Here is a 19,927-nt window from a genome sequence, read left to right on the forward strand (position 1 = left end):
AGTAACGGCACAGCCAACAAGATGAACGGCGCTTTGGATCACTCAGACCAACCAGACCCAGATGCCATTAAGATGTTTGTCGGACAGATCCCCCGGTCCTGGTCAGAAAAGGAGCTGAAAGAACTTTTTGAGCCTTACGGAGCCGTCTACCAGATCAACGTCCTCCGGGACCGGAGTCAGAACCCTCCCCAGAGTAAAGGTACAGACAGCAGGGCGCCCGCGCGTGGGGTCGGGGCGTGCAGGCCAGGCCTGCGGGGGGTGGGGTGGGGGTCCTGGTTATTCGCGGGAAGGGAGGAGGCTGAGAAAGACCCGCCCCGCCGCCCCTGTGCCCCGTGGCCAACGGGGCTCCTCCCAGCGCCCCTGCCTGCCTCCCGGACAGGTGGACCAGCTGGCCTCGGATGCAGGGAGGGAGGAGCAGGGGGCGGCCGCGCCTCTCTCCAGGCGCGTGATTCCTCCCTGAGGTCACTTTCTAGGCAGCACAGGCTCTTCTGGGCAGAGTGGCTAGCCTCTCAGAGGAATAGTGTTTCTTAGCCTTGCATTTCAGGAGCTCTTTCTACCCCCCCCCACTTTTATGTTACTGCCGGTGTAATTACAATTGCATTTCACTTTTCCGTAGCCTGTGGGGATCTTGAAGTACCCTAGAAACAGCAATAAGCACTGGCGTAAGGAATAAAGGGTACACTTCTAGGAGGGACATTAATTCTTGGGGTCTAGGTGGAGATCATTAAATGAAGTGTGCCTTTGGGGAGAGGGAAGTAGCACCCTAGCGGCCTGAAATAGTTAGCGCACCTTCAGAAACGCTTGTGGTTTACGCCCTTAGCAGTGGTAAGATTCACGTGTGCAATCTGTAGGCTGTCATTGCCTCCATTTTAAGATGAGGGTGATGGGGAGGGAGGCACCATTCTTAAATAGAGGCTGGAAACGTCTGTCCAGGCTGAAGCTTCTGGATATTGGAGTCACCCATTGTGAACTCTGTGTAGAAATGAACTTAGGGTATCTCCTTTGCTGCTACCATCTGTTCTCTGTCCATGTTTCAACCTCACTTCGATAATTGTTTCTCTCTTTTGGATCTTTTGGTCTTCCTACCCAGGGCTCCTCCATCTCTTTGTGAGTCTCACAGTTGCTGTTTCCCTGCACCTGAGTACTTCTGTCTGGCTTGTTATCTTTTTTCTCTGCCTCCTCTTATAAGAGGTTCTGTAAGCTCAATGTATGGCTTGTGCACACACTTTAATTGAACACAGGAACATCAGCCCATTCTCGTCTCTGAGCCTCTTCCTTACTGTCAAGGCAAAGGACTACTAAGTCATTGTTGGAACGCTGACGTTCTGACTCCGAGAAATGTTGGGCCATCTCTCGTTCTCTGTAGTTGCTGAGGTCTGATAGGACTTTTTGGAAATGTTCGAGAAATTTTGAAACCCCTTGTTGTTGCTGTTCAGTCATTCAGTCATGTCTGACTCTCATGACCCCGTGGACTGCAGCACGCCGCCAGGCTTCCCGTTCATCACCATCTCCCAGAGCTTGCTCAAACTCATGTCCATTGAGTGGGTGATGCCATCCAACCATCTTGTATTCTTTTGCCCCCTTCTCCTCCTGCCTTCAGCCTTTCCCAGCATCAGGGTCTTTTCCAGTGAGTCAGCTCTTTGCATCAGGTGGCCAAAGTAAAACCCCTGGATCATGTCTATTTTATAAAGGTGAACAGGCATGCCTTCAGATTATGTTTATAGGACTCTCCTTTTCTATCTCAAAAACTGTCATGTAACACCAAGAGTGTTTTCAGAAGAATGTATAGAAGAATTTTGTCACCACATACTTGATTGTCCCATAATTTGAAAAATATAAATTAGGTATCTCAAAGTCAAGAGGGTTAAAAATATCACAAATAGGGCATATCCCTAATATTGATCATATTTCTAAACTCTTTACTGACCTATTTCCCAAATGGAGAAGACTAGAATGTGTTTTAATATTTTTAAAGCATCCAAAGACAGTATAATGAATGGGCTGAAGCTGAGGACTTAGCTAAGAAGGGCCCTCCCACCTTCTGGAATAGCCCCCACAGAAAACTAGGCTGTCGGCAGTAAACAGGTGCTTGGGATTCAGTAACCACAGTTCATCCTTGACTAGGAAAACATGCCTGCAAATTTCAGTTTATTCAGCATTTTTCAAAATGACTTCTGACACAATGATCAAAGCTTTATTGCTACAACACCTGGTTACGTGCATTTTAGCTTTTGATTACACGTGTCCTACTTTAGCCAAGAAGACCTTTCTCTAAGTCAAGTAAGTGTCTGTGCTTGGCCCAGTTCTTATACTGTTTGCTCTCTTTTCCCCCATGTTCCTCTGAGCAGTATCTTTACCAGGCTATATTTGTAAGTTTATATTGTAACTTCATTCACTCAATCTTATAACTATTAGAATAGTTTGTATCAGCCCACAGTCTTGGAGAGAAAGGGAGACCTGGCAAGGGGACTTACTTTTTTCAGCCCATGCTGTGTACCAGGCTCTGTGTTAGGAGCTTTGTATGTGTGTGTGTTAGCCTCTCAGTCATGTCTGACTCTTTGTGACCCCTTGGACTGTGTAGCCCACCAGGTTTCTCTGTCCATGGAATTCTCCAGGCAAGAATAATGGAGGGCATTGCCATTTCATTCTCCAAGAGCTTTGTATAGTTATCTCATTTAATTCTTACTGGAATCCTGAAAGCAGATGGTCCTAGTCACATTTTACAGATGAGAAAAGTGAGGATCACAAAAGCCTAAGAGATGTAGCCTAGTTTACCCAGCTAGTAAGCATCAGAGTAGAAATTTCAGCCCAGTTCATCTGTCTTCACAGGCCACCCCATCTTACTTCTCAATGAGATGAGGCTGCATCCAGCCTTGAAAGTGAAAGTGTGTTAGCCTCTCAGTCATGTCCAACTCTTTGCAACCCCATAGACTATAGCCTGCCAGGCTCCTTTGTCCATGGGATTTCCCAGACAAGAATACTGGAGTGGGTTGCCATTCCCTTCTCCAGGGGATATTCCTGACCCAGGGATCAAACCTACGTCTCCTGCTTTGCAGGCAGATTCTTTACTGCTTGAGCCACCAGGGAAGCCCTTGGTCGGCTTTATTTCAGGGTTGGGTAAGAGGCCCTTTCTCTAAGGGTTCCCCAAGTGAGAGGCAGGAATTTTGCCCTTCAAGAACAGGGTTGATTTTGCTTCTGTCTTTGTCCTTAGTTTTTGTACTCCTGGGTTGAGATTATACATCACTACAACTCATGGCATCATGGGATAGAAGTCACAGCTGAAATCATTCAGGGCTTACCTTTGCAAATATAGGTCAGTTCCCAGTACTGTGAACTCCAGGTCTCACATCAAATATTGCTTGAAGTACATGGGCTGTCAGCCAAAGCTTGGAAGGGTTTTTGTTATACAGACATCTCTGTTGTAACGGTGTTTGTTGTGATGGGATTTGAGCTGTATAATGACATTCCTCTTGGAGGATTACAGCCCTTAGCCGCTTACGCATAGAGATCAGCCATCACCACTTTTCCTTACACAGAGACCCACGTGTGTCATGCGTTACCTTTGTGTTCATAGGTAAGACAATGAGCCCACATTTACACTGGTCCTGACTCTATTAACATAGTAAAATTGTCCTGCTTTCCTGCGGCTGATGTCAGAGCCTCAGAAATTAGAAATTTGGAGGCTTTCTCTAAACATGGTTTAAATTATCGAAGGCTTTCAGGGTGGCCTTGATGCATTGCAGTACTGACATCAGTGGTTCCAAAGAAGGAGACAAAATCAGGCATTTACCTATTTAATCTTGAGGAATAAAAACTTTTTTCTATCTTTGAAAATATCCTTTAAGGAAACCTAAACTGTTTCTTCTCCTACATAAGTGTATGTGTTCACTGAGCAGCCTCAGCAACTCTGGGGAACCTGGCTCAGTAAACCATCAGACCTCTGAGGTCCTAGGAAGAGCGTGTTTTGTTGAGCAGTTATTGGTCGAGTAAAGATAGTGAGGAATACTATATAGTAGTTAAGAGATGGCTTTTGACCTCAACAAACCTCAGTTCAGTTTCTAGTTCCATCGCTTACTACATGCTGGCCTTGAGCACGTTACTTAATCTCAGCTGACAAGGGAGACAGTGCCCAGTGGGTTGCTGAGATGGAGAAATCACAGGCTTTGCGCAGAACTGGACTGCAGTAGGAGCTCACTATGGTGCTGGTTGTTACGACAGTTATTAGTATCGTCACTGTCCCTGAGATCTAATAGGGACAGTGAGGCAGATAAATACACAGGTCGCTGTGATGTAAGAGAATGAGATAAGAAGAAAGAAGAAAGAGATGAGCATATTTGAATTGTAGGGGTTCAGAGGAGGCATGAATAACTTGCAGCTAAAGAAATGGGACAAAATCGCATCCTTACCAAGTCTTGAAAAAAACGATAAGATTTGAGTAAGTAAAGACATCACCAACTCAATGGACATGAATTTGAGCAAACTCCGGGAGCGAACAAAGGACAAGGAAGCCTGGTATGCTGTAGTCCATGGGGTCACAAAGAGTGGAACACAACTTAGTGACTGAATAAACAAATAAAGACAATATTGAACATGCAAGGAGATGGACTGGCCTGATTCTGGTGTGGAGAGGAGAACATGCAGGTTGGGTTCTGGGAACTGTGCATTCTCCCAGAGTCCAGAGAAAATGTGAAATATAGAAAATGAAGGAAGAGGGGATGATGAGGAGGCTTAGAAATTAAGGCTAGGGTCAGTTGCTAAGAGCTTATATCTCAGGCTAAAATATTTGCGTTTTATTTCTTAGAGAGCCAAGGGACTGGGAAGGTATTTCAGCAACAGGGAGGGTGGCCAGGACCCTGGTGGCCTGTGTCAGGGAGCCCATGGAGCCTAGACAGGACACTGTCATGGCAACAGAGAGGAAGAAACCAAGTCACCTAGATGTGAGCATGTGGGAGGAAGTGGACTTGAGAACCCTTTTGGGGCAGTAACAGTTGGGAGGTTGTGGCCTACCTGGGGAAGGAGTCAGCAGGTGGGAGCTGACAGGGAGCCAGGTGGTCAGTTTAATCTTGATCATATCGAGTCTGAGGTGGCTCAGAAGAGTCAAGCAGAATGTAGGCCAAGGAAAGTGGTCGTATTTGATGATTGGAGGACCTGGGAGCGTTTCAGGAGGATGGGGGAGGTTGGGAGAGGGATCATGTAGGTTTCCGTGTGGGGCTATGAGTGGAGACTACCTTTTCTGGGAGTCAGACAATGAAAGGAAAAAAAGCTTAGATGCAGCACTTTTTTTTTTTTTTAGAGCCAAAGGTAAGGAGATAGAATGAAAAAAGTTAGTGCAAGGTAGATGGGGCTCAGGGTCCTGGAAGGGATGCAAGGAGTGGCTGAAGAGCACGTGTCAGCAGGTGGAGAGATGCTTTAGTCGAGACAGTGGGGCTATTGGGACGAAGTAACACCAGAGTGAATTTTGGTCTAGTGGAGGGAGATGAGACTCGGTACACATGCCCTTGGACTTCTCAGAGAAGTCTGGGTGGAATCAAAGACTTAAGAAGAAAAGGTGTGAAATAACTGCCTTGGAAAATCCAGTAGGGAAAGAACAAGGGGATTATTTTTTTTTTTTAATTTTTTAATTTTAATTGGAAGTTAATTATTTTCAATATTGTATTGGTTTTGCCATACATCAGCATGAATCCGCCACAAGGATACACGTGTTCCCCATCCTGAACCCCACTCCCGGATTATTGAACTTGGAGGAGAGTGCGGTCACCCTCAGGTTGTGGCTGTTTACAGCGGGCCCTGGCCATTGCGGTTCTCTGTCCATCAGTGAGTGAGCCCGAGAGATGCGGCTGGAGGTCAGGAAGGGTACTCGTTGCGTCAGGATATTCACTGACATCTCAGGCGGGGAAGCTGGTGAAAACATAGGGTAGCTGGTCTGGGAGAAGGAAGAGCTGGGGAGTGGAGGTGGTGAGTGACATACAGTGGGAGCTTGCGGGAATGGTGTCCAGTAACACCCAACTCAGAACCTGTAAGTGGTACATAAATTTGTGTGCCTTGGACCATCACTCTTGCAGTTTCCATTTTAATCAGAATTATACCCCAGGATCCCAGCACCCTGGAAAAACCTACTCTCTAATGAATGCTAAATTATATTTCTCTGAGCTCCACCAGTTGGGTATTATTATTCTGATTTTACTGGAAGGAACTCTTCAGACTCTGTGCTGAGTGACCAGAATAGTCATTTGATGATTGAGATGGGGAGGCAGAAGCAGACCCTTGGCCCTGACCAGTGCCTCGCCCATCGCAGTTTTACTGTCTCTCTTTGACTTCTCAGCTGAGAGAGAACCAGGAACAGGAAGTTGCCTGCGTTGACTAGTGCTCCGTGGCAGAGGCCTGAAAAACAGAACTTCCTTTTTTCTTGAAATGTGCTCAGGGTTCATGGCATAACCACCATGCAGCTACAGCCCTTCCAGCGCTGCGAGTCCAGGGTGGGTGGAATAAAAGTCACATTCACCGCTGCTCAGGGAAGGGGGATTACCTTTAAGCTTCAAAAGAGCAGCTTTTGCCCTTTCATCTCCTGGTTGGTCAGGCCGCAGTTGGAGAGGTGCCAGGGCTCGCTTTGGGTGATTTCATCCTTTTCTTTTCCCTCCACTGATCTTAGGTGATAGAACATGAGTTGCTTTTTTCCTTATTTCAGTCTTCAGGAATTCATTCATAAAAATCTACATTCATCCTCCTCTCTTCCCAGTTCAATACGATGGAAAAGTTTTCATGGAGAATGAGATGTCAGGGAATGAACAGAGGAGATGAAGAGGAGGAAGAGAAGGGTGGAAAGCACCAAAGCTAATTGTCTTTATTTCAGAATCTGGCAAGACAGCCTAGAGGCTAGAACATTCCTCTGGGCTCAAATGAGAGCAGGCCCTGGAGCCATTTGACTTAAAACTGGTGTTTATTATCGTGGACTAGTCTAGAGAGAACCAGCTTCAATCTCTGTACCTTTGCAGGGAGTGATAATGCCTACCTCCAAGTTGTATATATTCAGTGGGAGGACAAAGCAGTGGGATGCTGCTGGTAGACTCCAGAGGGAGTTGATCATCTTTTAACCTTCCAAGTCTTCTTCAAAATGTGCAAGGCTTGTGAAGAGCACCTTCAACCTTGTTATTTGAGGAAGAATATTGAGGGGCTGGAGTGGGAGCAGAAAGGCTCATTTTCATGTTCCTTGCCTTTGCTTTCTTTCCTAAAGATGCTCAGAAACTTCCCTTGAGTAGTGAAAACGTCCTTGGAGCCAGTTTATTTCAACGCTTTCCTCTCAAAATCGGTAACTGAGAAAGATTTCAGAACGCAGGAAGATGAACCAGTTTTACATTTTTAATGGACACAGGGATAGGATCTCTGCCCTGAATTTCTTTCAGATGAGGGTGGCAGGCTGCCCTAGATTGTCTGGGTGCTTTCACTCTAAATTAACTTTATGTTAACAGAAATTGCTCTGTAGCGTATCATGACATCCTTTCATTGTTGTCTGACCGAGGTCCTGCAGGATAAATATGAGATGCAGTCAGAGGCTTTATATTCAAGCCTGCAGGAAGTTTTATCACGTCCTTGGGAGAGGTAGATTCATCAGATTTAGCATACGGTTATATTTTTTAAAAAATTAACAATTCAGTCTTTTGAAATAGGGAGTCTTAAATTATTATAGCTTACGTAGACCACACCCAAGGAACTGATTGAGATAAATGAGAGAGAAATGTTACGTAAGCCTTGATGAAATCATGGTGAGAAGGAATCCTTTTAAATACCCCCATACTCCATGCCCAGAGATTGGGCTATACTTGTCTACCTCAGCCTGAATTTCCATTATTTATATCAGAAGGGCGGCGTCTACCCCAGCAGATAATAATCTGTCCTGGGTACATTTTGATCCTTATATCTCTGGAGGGAAGAGAGAGGAAGAAGGGGCAGGAGAGAAATCCAGAGGACACACAGAGACCGGGCCAGGATCAGAGAAGAAATGAAATTAACCGAAGGCTGCTTCTCACCATTTTGTTTTCTTCCCCTCTGTCTGGTACATGAGCTGCTCCCCAGTCATTTTGTCCTCTGTAGATTTGTATTTCTGGAATTAAAGTGTCAAAAGAATAAAGAAAACAGGCTCTAAACAAAAGGAGAATGGGCCCTTGGGGTAGAAATTTGCCATAAACTATAAACCTAGGGCTTCCTGGCTTCTGTTTGAATCCCTCCAACACATGTTTGAGGCTGACTGAAAAAGCCAAGTTTAGGAGGCCTCACGACTCACAATCCCCACGGATGCATTGATAGTTTTCCTGCCTGGAAGTCTGACTTGCCTTTGTATTTGCACCCAAGGAGATTTCTCCACATCAGAGATTCTCCACCATCTGTTGCGCAGTTGTACCGCCCTGGGTCACCGTGCTGTGGGTTATTATGAAACCAGTCCTTGGAAATGGGAAGTCCAGCGTCCTAGCCAGAAGGAGAAGTGCTCTCCCTGGGTGGTGCTGCTGGCTACTCTGCACGGCACAGGCCTTGCCTGGGAATGGCCTTAGCATGACCTTGGCTCCTCTCTCTCTCACTCCAAGGACCCCAAATAGTCAGGTCATCGGATGGAAAGGTTGACTTTCCTCCTCCTTACATCTTGGCTTCTAATTAAAATTTCCAGTCAGCCATGGTTATGGCCTATTTTAGAAGTGTTTAGAAATGCTAGCACTAAAAATATAAATAAAATCATTACATACTTTATGAAGCATTAGCTCTATAGATAATATATTATCTTTAGTCATCCCAACCATGATAAAAATATACCATGTTGTTAGCAAAATTAGCTTCCCCCCGCCCGTTTTTTAACCTTGTGTTTGTAGATTTTCTTAAAAGACTGGATTTTCACTCTTGGACCTGTGATACCAAATGCTACCATAATTTAGGCATGAGATTTTTATTCCTTGTCCAGTTTCACTGATCCTGAGACAGTCCATTCTCATGTTTTGTTATCTGATATTGGCTAGTCCAAACGTCTTGCTAGAACAATTCTCCTTCCCATTGGACATAAGTGATTATGTCCAGGATTACCCATCATGAATAAATGCAATCATTGTGACCTCCAAAACCAACAGAAACCAAACAAGGATGAAAATAGAGTTGGTCAAATGGGGAAAAGTAGAATGCTAAAATAATGAGTTACCAAATGATTGATATGGGTTTTTTAATAGGCTCTGGTAGCAGAAATGATAGATGACAGTGTTGGTCAAAAGAATTGAGTATGTTCTGACCCATCATCTGAAATGCAGGGAAAAATCATTTAGAAATTAGGTATCTCACTAGAGAAATGTGCAATGAACTAGACCAGTTAAATATAGTAAAGAATCAGGGACTTCAGATGTCCAAAGATATTTTCAAATCTGCTTTGATGAGTACATGTGCTAGAGAAAGGAGCACAGAAAAAAAGCCATGTGTGGAATGATGTATTATGATTTCTCAAGCCCGTTTTTTCACTGAGTCACGTAGACAAACAGCAAGCAAAGAAGTAGGTTTGCTCTAAATGGAAAAGCAAGTTATTTGGCTGAAGAGGGACAGGTTATAATGGTAGGAAAAAAAAAAATCCAGTGGTTCCAGGAGAATGGGGATGGCAATCTGAACACCACAGAAATTGATATTAGGATCAATACTTTTTCACTTTCTGTGTAAATGACTGAGAAAGATGTCCCCACTATAGTATCCATGTTCTTTCATTAGTTCAAATTGGAGAAACCCAACTGGAGAAGTATACCTGGGGCAGGGATCAGTTGGAAGAGTAAAGGAATATAATTTTCTCATTTCTATTAGAGAATCATGAATTGGAATTAGAGAAGTGAATCAAGAGATTGAAAGAGAATATCTACCCATCACACTCTTTCAGTGACCCAAAATCTGAGTCATTGTAAAATGTTTTGGGGTGTATTAGATGTTTATAGAACAAGTTCAGAACCTACATGTGGGTGGAGACCTGTCTCTTCAAAACTGTCTTCAGGGTCCTCTGTGCTGTTTGTGGCCTCTTGCCAGCCAGTTCTTGTTGCCTTCTTTTCAGTTTTAGGTGAAAAAAAGTACCTCCCAAACTCCCTGTAGTTTAATGGAAACCACATCATAGTTGTATAGAGTGATCAGATCAGTGGAGAGGGGAAGAGGCATAAAAAAGGCTTCTGATGAGTGAATGGTCCATAATGGTTCCCCAAAGGCTAAATGTTCCAAAGGAAGATGCCAGACGCCCAGTGTTAAGGAACAAGTAACTCACCCCTTTGCACAGAGCTTTTTGCTCGTATATAGGCCATGGTGCCTCATAGGAGGAACTGTTATTGAAGTTCCATCAAGGAGATGAACACACTTCAGAGGCAAAGCAGCACGAATCACAAAGGTCCAGGAAGGTGCTCCCATCTGGAGAGGTCCCAAAGGTGAACTTAAAAGGCCCGAGAGCATGGAGTCATGAGGATGAAAAGAGAGAAAGGCTGCAGCCAAACTTAAAAAGATGGACTGTGCTCTCCAAAATAAAGAGAGAATGTGGTTGAAGTTTGGGAGATGCTAAGATACAGAGTGAGGCTATGTATAGATAAGCTCTTTCAATTATTGCTGAACCCCAGGATTCTGGGGCTTAGCCTTAAAATGTTGGTGCAGCAGGCCAGGTGTAGAGTTGGAGCAAACTTTTACACAGAAGAGGTGGTGAACTTAGAGAAAAGGATGAAAGTTAGGGCAAGGATGGGGACAGCTGCTTCCAGCACCCCCCAGGAGTAGTCCTCAGATAGGTGCTCCCCGCCGGGACCTTGTGCCTCCCTCTTTTGTAAGAAGGATCTGGAGCTTAGGGTAACCTTGAAAGCCCCAGGTCCCATTTAGTGTGGAATTTTAATGTCCAACAGAAAAGATAAAAAATGTGGCCCAGGAAACTAGCCAAACATTTACCCACGGACCCGTCACACGGCAATAAATGTCCATCAGTACCTACTGTGTGTGGACTTCCCAGGTGGCTCAGCGATGCAGAAGCCACAGGAGATACAAGTTTGATCCCTGGGTCGGGAAGATCTGCTGGAGGAGGGCATAGCAACCCCCTCCACTATTCTTGCCTGGAAAATCCCATGGACAGAGGGGCCTGGCAGACTACAGTCCACGGGATCACAGAGTCAGACACATGCCTACTGTGTGCCAGGCATTGTACTTAACTGCTGTAACGTAGAGATGAACAGGCCGTGTTCTTGGCCCCACCAGGAGAGAAAGCATTGACTGGCAATAAAGGGAGGACTACCTGAGTCCTTTAGAAACATGCAGGCAGCTTGGGGTCATCACCGACCGCTTGGGGGGTGTGTGTGTTGACTCTTTCAGAGCAGACGCTCAGGAGGCCTCGTGAACCGAGCACCCCGTGCCGTGTGTTCAGCAGTGGTGGAGCGGGGGTTGGGGGACCCCGAGGTTGTACGATGGTGGGAGTCTGAGGTTTTTTCTTTTCAACCACGCACTCCCCCCTCAAGTACGCCCCATCCCCTTTTTCCTCAGCCTTATTTTTCCTTCTTTCTCCTCCCTGTAGGGGGTTGAGGACGAGATCAGCCTAAGTGTTACTCCGTCAGCTTTGCTGAGGGTTCTCCGTTCCATCCAAGGGCACACAGTTTGCAGCCCCCTGTTGGCATGACTGAGGCTATGGTCCTTACTGTCCCCCTCAACGTCACCCTGTTTGGTGCCAGGTCCTGAAGACAGGGCTGGCCCCTACCTGGTGGAGCTGCGTCCAGTTGACAGGGGAGGTATGCGTGTATATGTGTCCCGTGTACAACACACACACACACACACACACACACACACACACACAAACACACCCCATACGTTTTGAACTTTCTGGTAACCGAAATTTACCTCTTTGAACACTGTTTCTCCCACTGTATGCATTATTGCATGCATGGTAGACTTCTGAGAAGCAAATTATTCATAAAATATTGGCTGTAAATTGCCTGGTACAGTGCCTGGTGTAGGGTGGGGCCTGAGGGAAGGATGTGGGCTCTGCAGAGTAGGTGTGGGAGAAGAAGACAGATGAGAAAAGACAACAGTAGTGGGTTCTTACCCATGTGGAGGATCTTATACAATCCACATGTATGGGAAGGGCTTTTATAAACCTGATGATTCTTTCTCAATGAGTGTGCTAGAAAATATTCTACGCAATTTAAGTCTGCATTGTGTAGGAAAAGAGAAGGATGTGGTAGCGTGAGACAGGGACGGCGTAGTCAGTAAAGGCCAGTGAACTCTGGAGAAAGGGGGTAAAATTCAGTAAAACAAGTATTTGCAACTCAAGAGATTAAAATTTTAGAGGATCTCCTATAGATTCCAAACCTAAGTAGTTGTTCAGAATTCTGGATCCTAACACGCCCGGTCTGGAGGGCAACAGACTCTTTCAGAATAGTTCTTCAGAATAATTCTTTCTGATTATTTTTGCTCCGGTCCTGATTCCTGTGGACATTCTGTAATGACTGCAGGCCTCGCGTCATAATTGCTCACTGGACCGTGTTTAATATTGTACTGGGCTTTCCGTTTGAGGCCTTTCAGGGTGGTTTTTTGTTTTTTTGTTTTTTTTTTTTTTTGTCTCTGGCACTCAGTCGTTTCTATACAATCAGCTCAGAGCTGACATTGCAGCTAAACTACCATCCCATACGACGTTACTTTTGAGTTATTTTCTAACGTTTGTCCCTGTGCCTTCATCCTCTTGTATGCAGACTATCTCGTTACCAGCTGCACTCAGTTTTGAAGATGGTTGAGTGGCATTAAAGGCGCGTTTTGTATGAGTGGAGTTTCCTGATTTTCATGGCAGGGATCCCTAGGCTTACTAGACTAACCATCCTCAAGAAGATATTTCACACAGAAGCTAGTTCTTAACCCACTGCTAACCCACTGCTTAACATCACTGCTGCTTTCAGAAGCCTATGCAGGGTAGCTCATTTTGGATGCGACCCTTTATTACCATTAATGTAATTATTGGAAGAGTCACCACTTTGAGAAGGAGATAAGCATGTTGACTAACATGCGCTTTCACGTACATTAACATTTCTCCCTACAAAACTTATACTCTTGAGGTATCCCTTAAGTGGGACCTACATTCTGTTGAGTCGAGAAGTAATGTAGTCATGGATCCCAATTCTGAACAGGTTTTCCTAGCACATTATAGAGTTCCTGCAACCTCATCCAAGATTCTTATTTGTACGTTCTCTGTTGCTGCTTAAAGATTCTCCATGGTCAAGTTGGTTGGTGTTTGTTGAGTTGGGTGTTTGGTTTTTGTCTGTTTATGTGTATGAATTTTAGATTTTGAAAAGAATTTCAGGTTGTTAAAAGGAGGATGTAAGCAAAACTGTTTGCATGAGTTATGAAAAAACATTGCTTAATTTATTCACTGCTGCTGTGCCGGGTGGAGGGCCCTTCCCCTATGCTGGGGGGAAGGGGCACTTCCTTTAGGCTGGGAGGATGTAGGTTGACTTTTTCACTCCCTAGATGGAATCAGGTTGCTCGCTGGCAGAGCAGCAAGCTGGGCTTTCATCACTTTAATGCTCCAAGATGCCCATGAGTTGCCCAGTAGACGGCACTCTGTCTTTAGCATCAGCCGTAACTTGTTCCTTTGGGGTGAGAATGCTAGACAACCCCAGAAGGGTTGAGAGAGGACCGTTCTCAGCAGCCTCTGCCTCACACGTGGTCCCTATTCATAGCATAAGGGAGGCTGATGAGAGAGCGTGGCGGGCATTGCATCTCCACCAACATCCCCACCCCACCCCCACCCCTGATTGAAGTCATCATGTCTGGGGCTGATCTCAGAAAATAGCCGCTGGGTCGTTGCATAAGGCAAAGCCCAGTGGGGTAAACGAGACACACCTGAGGAGCAGGCCGAGGTGTTCTGTAAAGGCAGAGACATGCCTCCAGTGCCACTGCCCTCCTCCCTCTCCCCCCTCCAGGCTCCCTTCCACCTCACCCGGAAGCAGCCTGGTTCTGCAGAACAAGTGGATGCAATTCCCATGCCCCGCCCACTCTCCTCTTGGCCAAGCAGGCTGCTGAGCGTGATGCTCTCTTTGTGGAGGGGCCACCTGCCTAATGGGAGCTGGATTGTGACCACCCGTTCATTGGACAGAGGCCGCCACACAGCTGCCAGATGGTGATGGCCCCTAGCTGTTTTGTGAGTCCGGTGCGGGCCGTGTTCCCCTCTGGAGGTAGACAAGGGGTGGGTCCTTCTCCCCAGCCCACGTGCTTGCAAAAGGCCAGGCTTCCAAGAGCCAAGGCTCCACTCTGATCTCCTTGAAGGTGGGAAAAAAAAGGTATATTGTTCAGTCACCAAGTCGTGTCTGACTCTTTGTGACCCTGCGGACTGTAGCACGCCCGGCTCCCCTGTTCTTCACTATCTCCCAGACTTCACTCAAACTCATGTCCATTGAGTCAGTGTTGCCATCCAGCCATCTCATCCTGTGTCGCCCCCTTCTCCTCTTGCCTTCAGTCTTTCCCAGCATCAGGGTCTTTTCCAGTGAGTACGAAAAGGTAATGAATAAATTAAAGACACTTTTTTTTTTAATCGGGTCTCTGGGTTTTCCTGTCTTCCTAATTGTTCCCTAATCTGTACTTCGGAGCACAGTGTTGAAGTGGGGTGTGTCAGGCTTTTACATCACAGATAAAACCCCCAGGCAAATAAAACTTGCAGTTTAAGAGGCAGGAGAGAGTCTCTGGCCACTGGCAGAGACTGACTGTGGAACCTGGCCTCATCAGTAGTCGGAAGGCCTGCCCGTGGCTTCAGGATGCCCCACCGGGACTGCTCCACGGATCAGAGTGGGGCCTGCCTCTCCCCGGCTTTCTCTCCCCCTGCATTAGCTGAATAGCCGCGCGAGCACTCGCACAACTATTGGCCAGACGGCCCTAGCAACACGAAATGCTGTGTTGACACATAGCCCATCACATGTTTGCGATGAAAACGCTGTATTTTTAGAACACTTCAAAGTGAGGAAACCGTTAAAGCCCTATCACATCCTCCCTTGCCCTCCGGCCGCTTCCTCTGTGCCCCCCAGGAACATCGCCCCCATCTTCTGGAAGAGGAGCCGGAGACAAAGATTAAGTGATATTTTGAGCAAAGCTGATAATGCCAGGGGGAAATTGCTGATCTCGTCTTAAAAATCCAACGCACGCTCCGAGGTGGTTTTTCTAAGGCTCCCACTCCTTTTTACCTACACTGTGTGGGCTCCATATGACCTTGAATCTAAGCCTGGATATTGCATGTGGAGTTCAAACGACAACTCAGTCTCCCATTTTCTCCTGTGGCATTCATTCAAATAATAACAGGCACATAATACTGTCTTGTAAAAATCAAAGCTCCAGGCACACTTTGAAAATCTTTTAGAATTTTCTAACACTTATTTTCATAAGTGTCTTTCATGCAACTTGCTGAAGATGGCTTGTTAGCCGACTGTATCTTTTGTGTCTCTGGAATTCCTGTGCCTAGCCCAGGGCCTGGCACGGACCAGGGGATCAGGATTAGTGACTAAAGTAACTACTACCTCTCTTGGGCTCAACACTGATGTACCCCATTTTTTTTTTTTTACAGAATTTTTGCTGGTAAGCAGGGAGGTTTTCATTCATTCTTGGAACACTGCAGTGTATAGTGAATCCCCTACATACCAACCTTCAGGTTCACTTTCAAAAATGTGAACATGTGTTCCATCAGCGTCAGTTGATGTGTGAGTGAAATTGCAGCTTGCCCTCCGTCTCCTGTTGCTGACGATCCTGCAGCTCCACCATCTCCCACCTCCTCTCCCTCCTCGTGTCAGTAACTCTTCTTGCCTGTTCACTCGATGCCAGCCCCTGCATGCCAGCTGTTGTGCTGGACTACTTCTCAAGGTTCTGTACTGTAAGATTGAGAGTGTTTTCTTTATTTTTTGTTTTTTATGTGTTATTTGTGTGAGAAGTATAAACTTACTACAGTACAGTATTATACAGTCAATTGTGTTAGTTGGGTACCTAGGCTAACTTTGTTGGACTTGCCAACATGCTCTCAGAATGGAGCTTTTCGTATGTAGGGGGCTTACTGTACTAGAGTTACAAAGACAAAAGACGTGGCCCGTGTCTGCAGGACAGAGGGGTGGGAGCGCAAAGGACATGTGTGTGTGGAGTGGAGAGACAATCTATGAAATTTTTCCCTTAGAAGCTCCCTGACCCAATAAAATTTCAGAAAAACAGCAGTGTGCACATAAGGGGAGGGACTTCGTAGTTGTCCAACTTGTATCCATCTTGTAGGTTCTCAGAACCAAGCCTTCAGCTGGGAAAGCTTGTCAGATGTTGGGAAGAGCTGAGCCCACCATCAGCCCTCAGCACTGTTCCAAAACAAATTTCCACTTTGTCGCTGTTAAGTGTTCATCGCTCAGTCACATCCAAGTGTTTGCAACCCCATGAACTGTAGCCCACCAGGTTCCTCTGACCATGGGATTCTCCAGGCAAGAACATTGGAGTAGGTTGCCATTCCCTTCTCCAGGGGATCTTCCTGACCCAGGGATCAAATTCCTGCATTGCAGGCAGATACTTTATCATCTTAGCCACCAGGGAAGTCCCCCACTCTGCCCTTACTCATCCCCAAGTTAGTATCTATCCACACCCACAGATCCACAGGACTCAAGTGTCTCTTACATGAGACCGTGTTTATTAGTCCATTTTTTGGTGCTCAGTTATTTGGGGCCAGAAGGAAAGATAAGTACATCAAGTAACTGAAAGCATTTAATAAATTGTCAGACTCCACACAAATGGGTGGTGTGATGCGTAGGTGTTTGTATTAGGTGTCCTTTTCCTGGTTTAGGCTGATCACCATGGCATGTTTGGCTCTTGTGTACTCTTTACCTGCAAAATAAAATGCTAGCTTGCAGTCAGACGCTCTGGGATTGGATGGCGGTAGAACAGAAAGACAGTGAGGTGCAGGGCTGAAGAAGAACAGGCCTTCACCAGTAAGTGCCTTCATTGTGACCCTCCCCCCCTCACCGTTTCTGTGTGTGTTGCCTGATGGCTCCGTGCCTCAGTTTCCTCATCTGCAAGATGCATAGGGCTGTTACAGAGATGCAGTGAGATCATACACATAAAGTGCTCAGAACAACACCTGGCAAGTAGTAAGCTCTTGTTCCGAGTCTACTCTAGGTGAGGAAACTGAAGTGCAGAGAGGTTAGGTGAGCATCACAATTCAGCATAGCCTCCTAGCAGCACCTCTGTGTGCAGCCTGCATTCAGAATAAACTGACCTTTCAGTAAGAGCAGGATCACTTCTCAGTAGTATTGCCAATAATAGTAAAAACAGCTAATATCTATGCAGAGTACTTGATACGTGCCAGCTCCTACACCAGGGGCTTATACTGACACCATACAATATCTTATTTTAACTTAACACCCTTCCCACAGTCTTTTGATGCAAGTACCATTCATTGAGCCCATTTTATACCAAAGAAAACTGAAATTTGAAAAACAAACACATAAATAAGTGGCAGACAGGGGATTCACACCTAAGTAGTTTGTGTTTAGAGTCCATGCTCCTAACCATCCCTGCCCTGCCTCCTGAGTTCCTCCAGCACTCTGGGTGTGCCTCTATTCTTTGTACTTTCAGTTACTAATTATAAATTATAATTGAAATTACTAATTAAACTGACCTGGGTTTTTTCCTCAGACTGCATGTTCCTCTGGAGTGTGAGTTGTATTTGACATTTCTGTATGCCTACTTGGCGAATTAAGCATCCAGTAGGTGCTTAATAATGTTAAATGGTATACAGGTTATTCCCCGAGCACTCCTTGGATTTCATGCCTTGTGTCTTTCCTATTTCCTCTGTTGTTGTTGTTCATCTCACTAAGTTACGTCCTACTCTTTGCAGCCCATGGACTGCAGCACACCAGGCTTCCCTGTCCTTCACCATCTCCCAGAGGTTGCTCAAACTCATGTCCATTGAGTTGGTGATGCCAGCCAACCATCTCATCCTCTGTCATCCCCTTCTCCTCCTGCTCTCAATCTTTCCCAGCATCAGAGTCTTCTCCAGTGAGTCAGCTCTTCACATCAAGTGACCAAAGGATTGGAGCTTCAGCATCAATCCTTTCAGTGAATATTCAGGGTTGATTTCCTTTAGGATTGACTGCTTTGATCACCTTGCTGTCCACAGAACTCTCCAGAGTCTTCTCCAGCACCACAGTTCAAAAGCATCAATTCTTCAGTGCCCAGCCTTCTTTATGGTGCAACTCTCACATCCGTACATGACCACTGGAAAAACCATTGCTTGACTATACAGACCTTTGTCCGCAAAGTGAAATCTCTGCTTTTTAATACACTGTCTGGGTTTGTCATAGCTTTCCTTCTAAGGAGCAAGCATCTTTTAATTTCATACCTTTTATTTTCATGGCTGCAGTCACCCTCTGCAGTGATTTTGGAGCCCCCAAAAAAAGTCTCTCACTGTTTGCAGTGTTTCCCCATCTATTTGCCATGAAGTGATGGGACCAGATGCCATGATCTTCGTTTTCTGAATGTTGAGCTTTAAGCCAACTTGTTCACTCTCCTCTTTCACTTTCATCAAGAGGCTTCTTAGTTCCTCTTCACTTTCTGCCGTAAGGGTGGTGTCATCTGCATGTCTGAGGTTATTGATATTTCTCCTGGCAATCTTGATTCCAGCTTGTGCTTCATCCAGCCCAGCATTTCTCATGATGTACTCTGCATATAAGTTAAATAAGCAGGGTGACAATATATAGCCTTGACATATTCCTTTCCCAGTTTGGAACCAGACCGATGTTCCATGTCCAGTTCTAACTGTTGCTTCTTGACCTGCATACAGGTTTCTCAGGAGGCAGGTCAGGTGGTCTGGTATTTCCATCTCTTGAAGAATTTTCCGGTATGTTGTGATTGACACAGTCAAAGGCTTTAGCTTAGTCAGTGAAGCAGATGTAGATGTTTTTGTGGAACTCCCTTGCTTTTTTTGCTATCCAACTGTATGTTGGCAATTCAGTTTCTGGTTCCTCTGTCTTTTCTAAATCCAGCTTCTACATCAGGAAGTTCTTGATTCAATGTACTGTTGAAGCCTCGCTTGAAAGATTTTGAGCATTACCTTGCTAGCATGTGAAATGAGTACAGTTGTGCAGTAGTTTGAGCAGTCTTTGGCATTGCCCTTCTTTGGGATTCAAATGAAAACTAACCTTTTCCAATCCTGTGGCCATTGCTGAGTTTTCCAAATTTGTTGGCATATTGAGTGCAGCACTTTAACAGCACCATCTTTTAGGATTTTAAGTAGGTAAGCTGGAATTCCATCACCTCCACTAGCTTTGTTCATACTGATGCTTCCTAGGGCCCATTCGACTTCACACCCCAGGACGTCTGACTCTAGGTGAGTGATCATACCATTGTGGTTATCCGAGTCATTAAGACCTTTTTTGTGTAGTTCTTCTGTGTATTCTTATATCCGTTTTCTCTACCTAGACGTATTGTTTCTTCTTTTTGCCTGTTCCGATGCTTATGTCCTGGTCCTTCAAAGTGGACATAATGAAACAGCAAATGCCGTGCCATTCATGACTGCTCCTTCTGGACATCCCTTCAAAGAGTAATGTCCACTCCACTGAAAGTTGTATGGCATTGTGGCCTCCACGCCCCATGAGCATTGCTTTCTGTGTCATGCTACAGTTGGGTTTGCAGTGGTCTTAAGTGAACCTGAAGCTTCTAGAAGTGAGGGGTTATTCTAGTCAACTGGTATACCTCATAGAACCTCACAGAACTCAATTGTTGTTGTTCAGTTACTAAGTCATGTCCAACTCTTCAAGACCCTATGGACTGCAGCATGCTAGGTTCCTCTGTCCTCCACTATCCCCCAGAGTTTGCTCAAATTCATGTCCATATAGTATAGGACTTAATAGAGTGCGTAAAACTGTAATGAACACCAGTTGAGTGCGTGAGTGCCAAAGGCTCAAGAGAA

At 45.6% G+C, this 19,927-nt stretch overlaps 1 protein-coding gene across 37 annotated transcripts in view; it reads left to right on the plus strand.

The window, feature by feature from the left end:
* Positions 1 to 19,927, plus strand: part of CELF2 (CUGBP Elav-like family member 2) — a 553,512-nt gene that overhangs the window by 392,680 nt on the left and 140,905 nt on the right. For all 37 annotated transcript variants that reach the window (XM_069547203.1, XM_069547206.1, XM_069547204.1 and 34 more), the window contains one exon: positions 3 to 199. In XM_069547203.1, the coding sequence (XP_069403304.1) occupies positions 3 to 199 (197 nt within the window). The remainder of the gene's footprint in view (positions 1 to 2; positions 200 to 19,927) is intronic.

This window comes from Ovis canadensis, chromosome 13, assembly GCF_042477335.2.
Source record: "Ovis canadensis isolate MfBH-ARS-UI-01 breed Bighorn chromosome 13, ARS-UI_OviCan_v2, whole genome shotgun sequence".
NCBI classification, from domain to species: domain Eukaryota; kingdom Metazoa; phylum Chordata; class Mammalia; order Artiodactyla; family Bovidae; genus Ovis; species Ovis canadensis.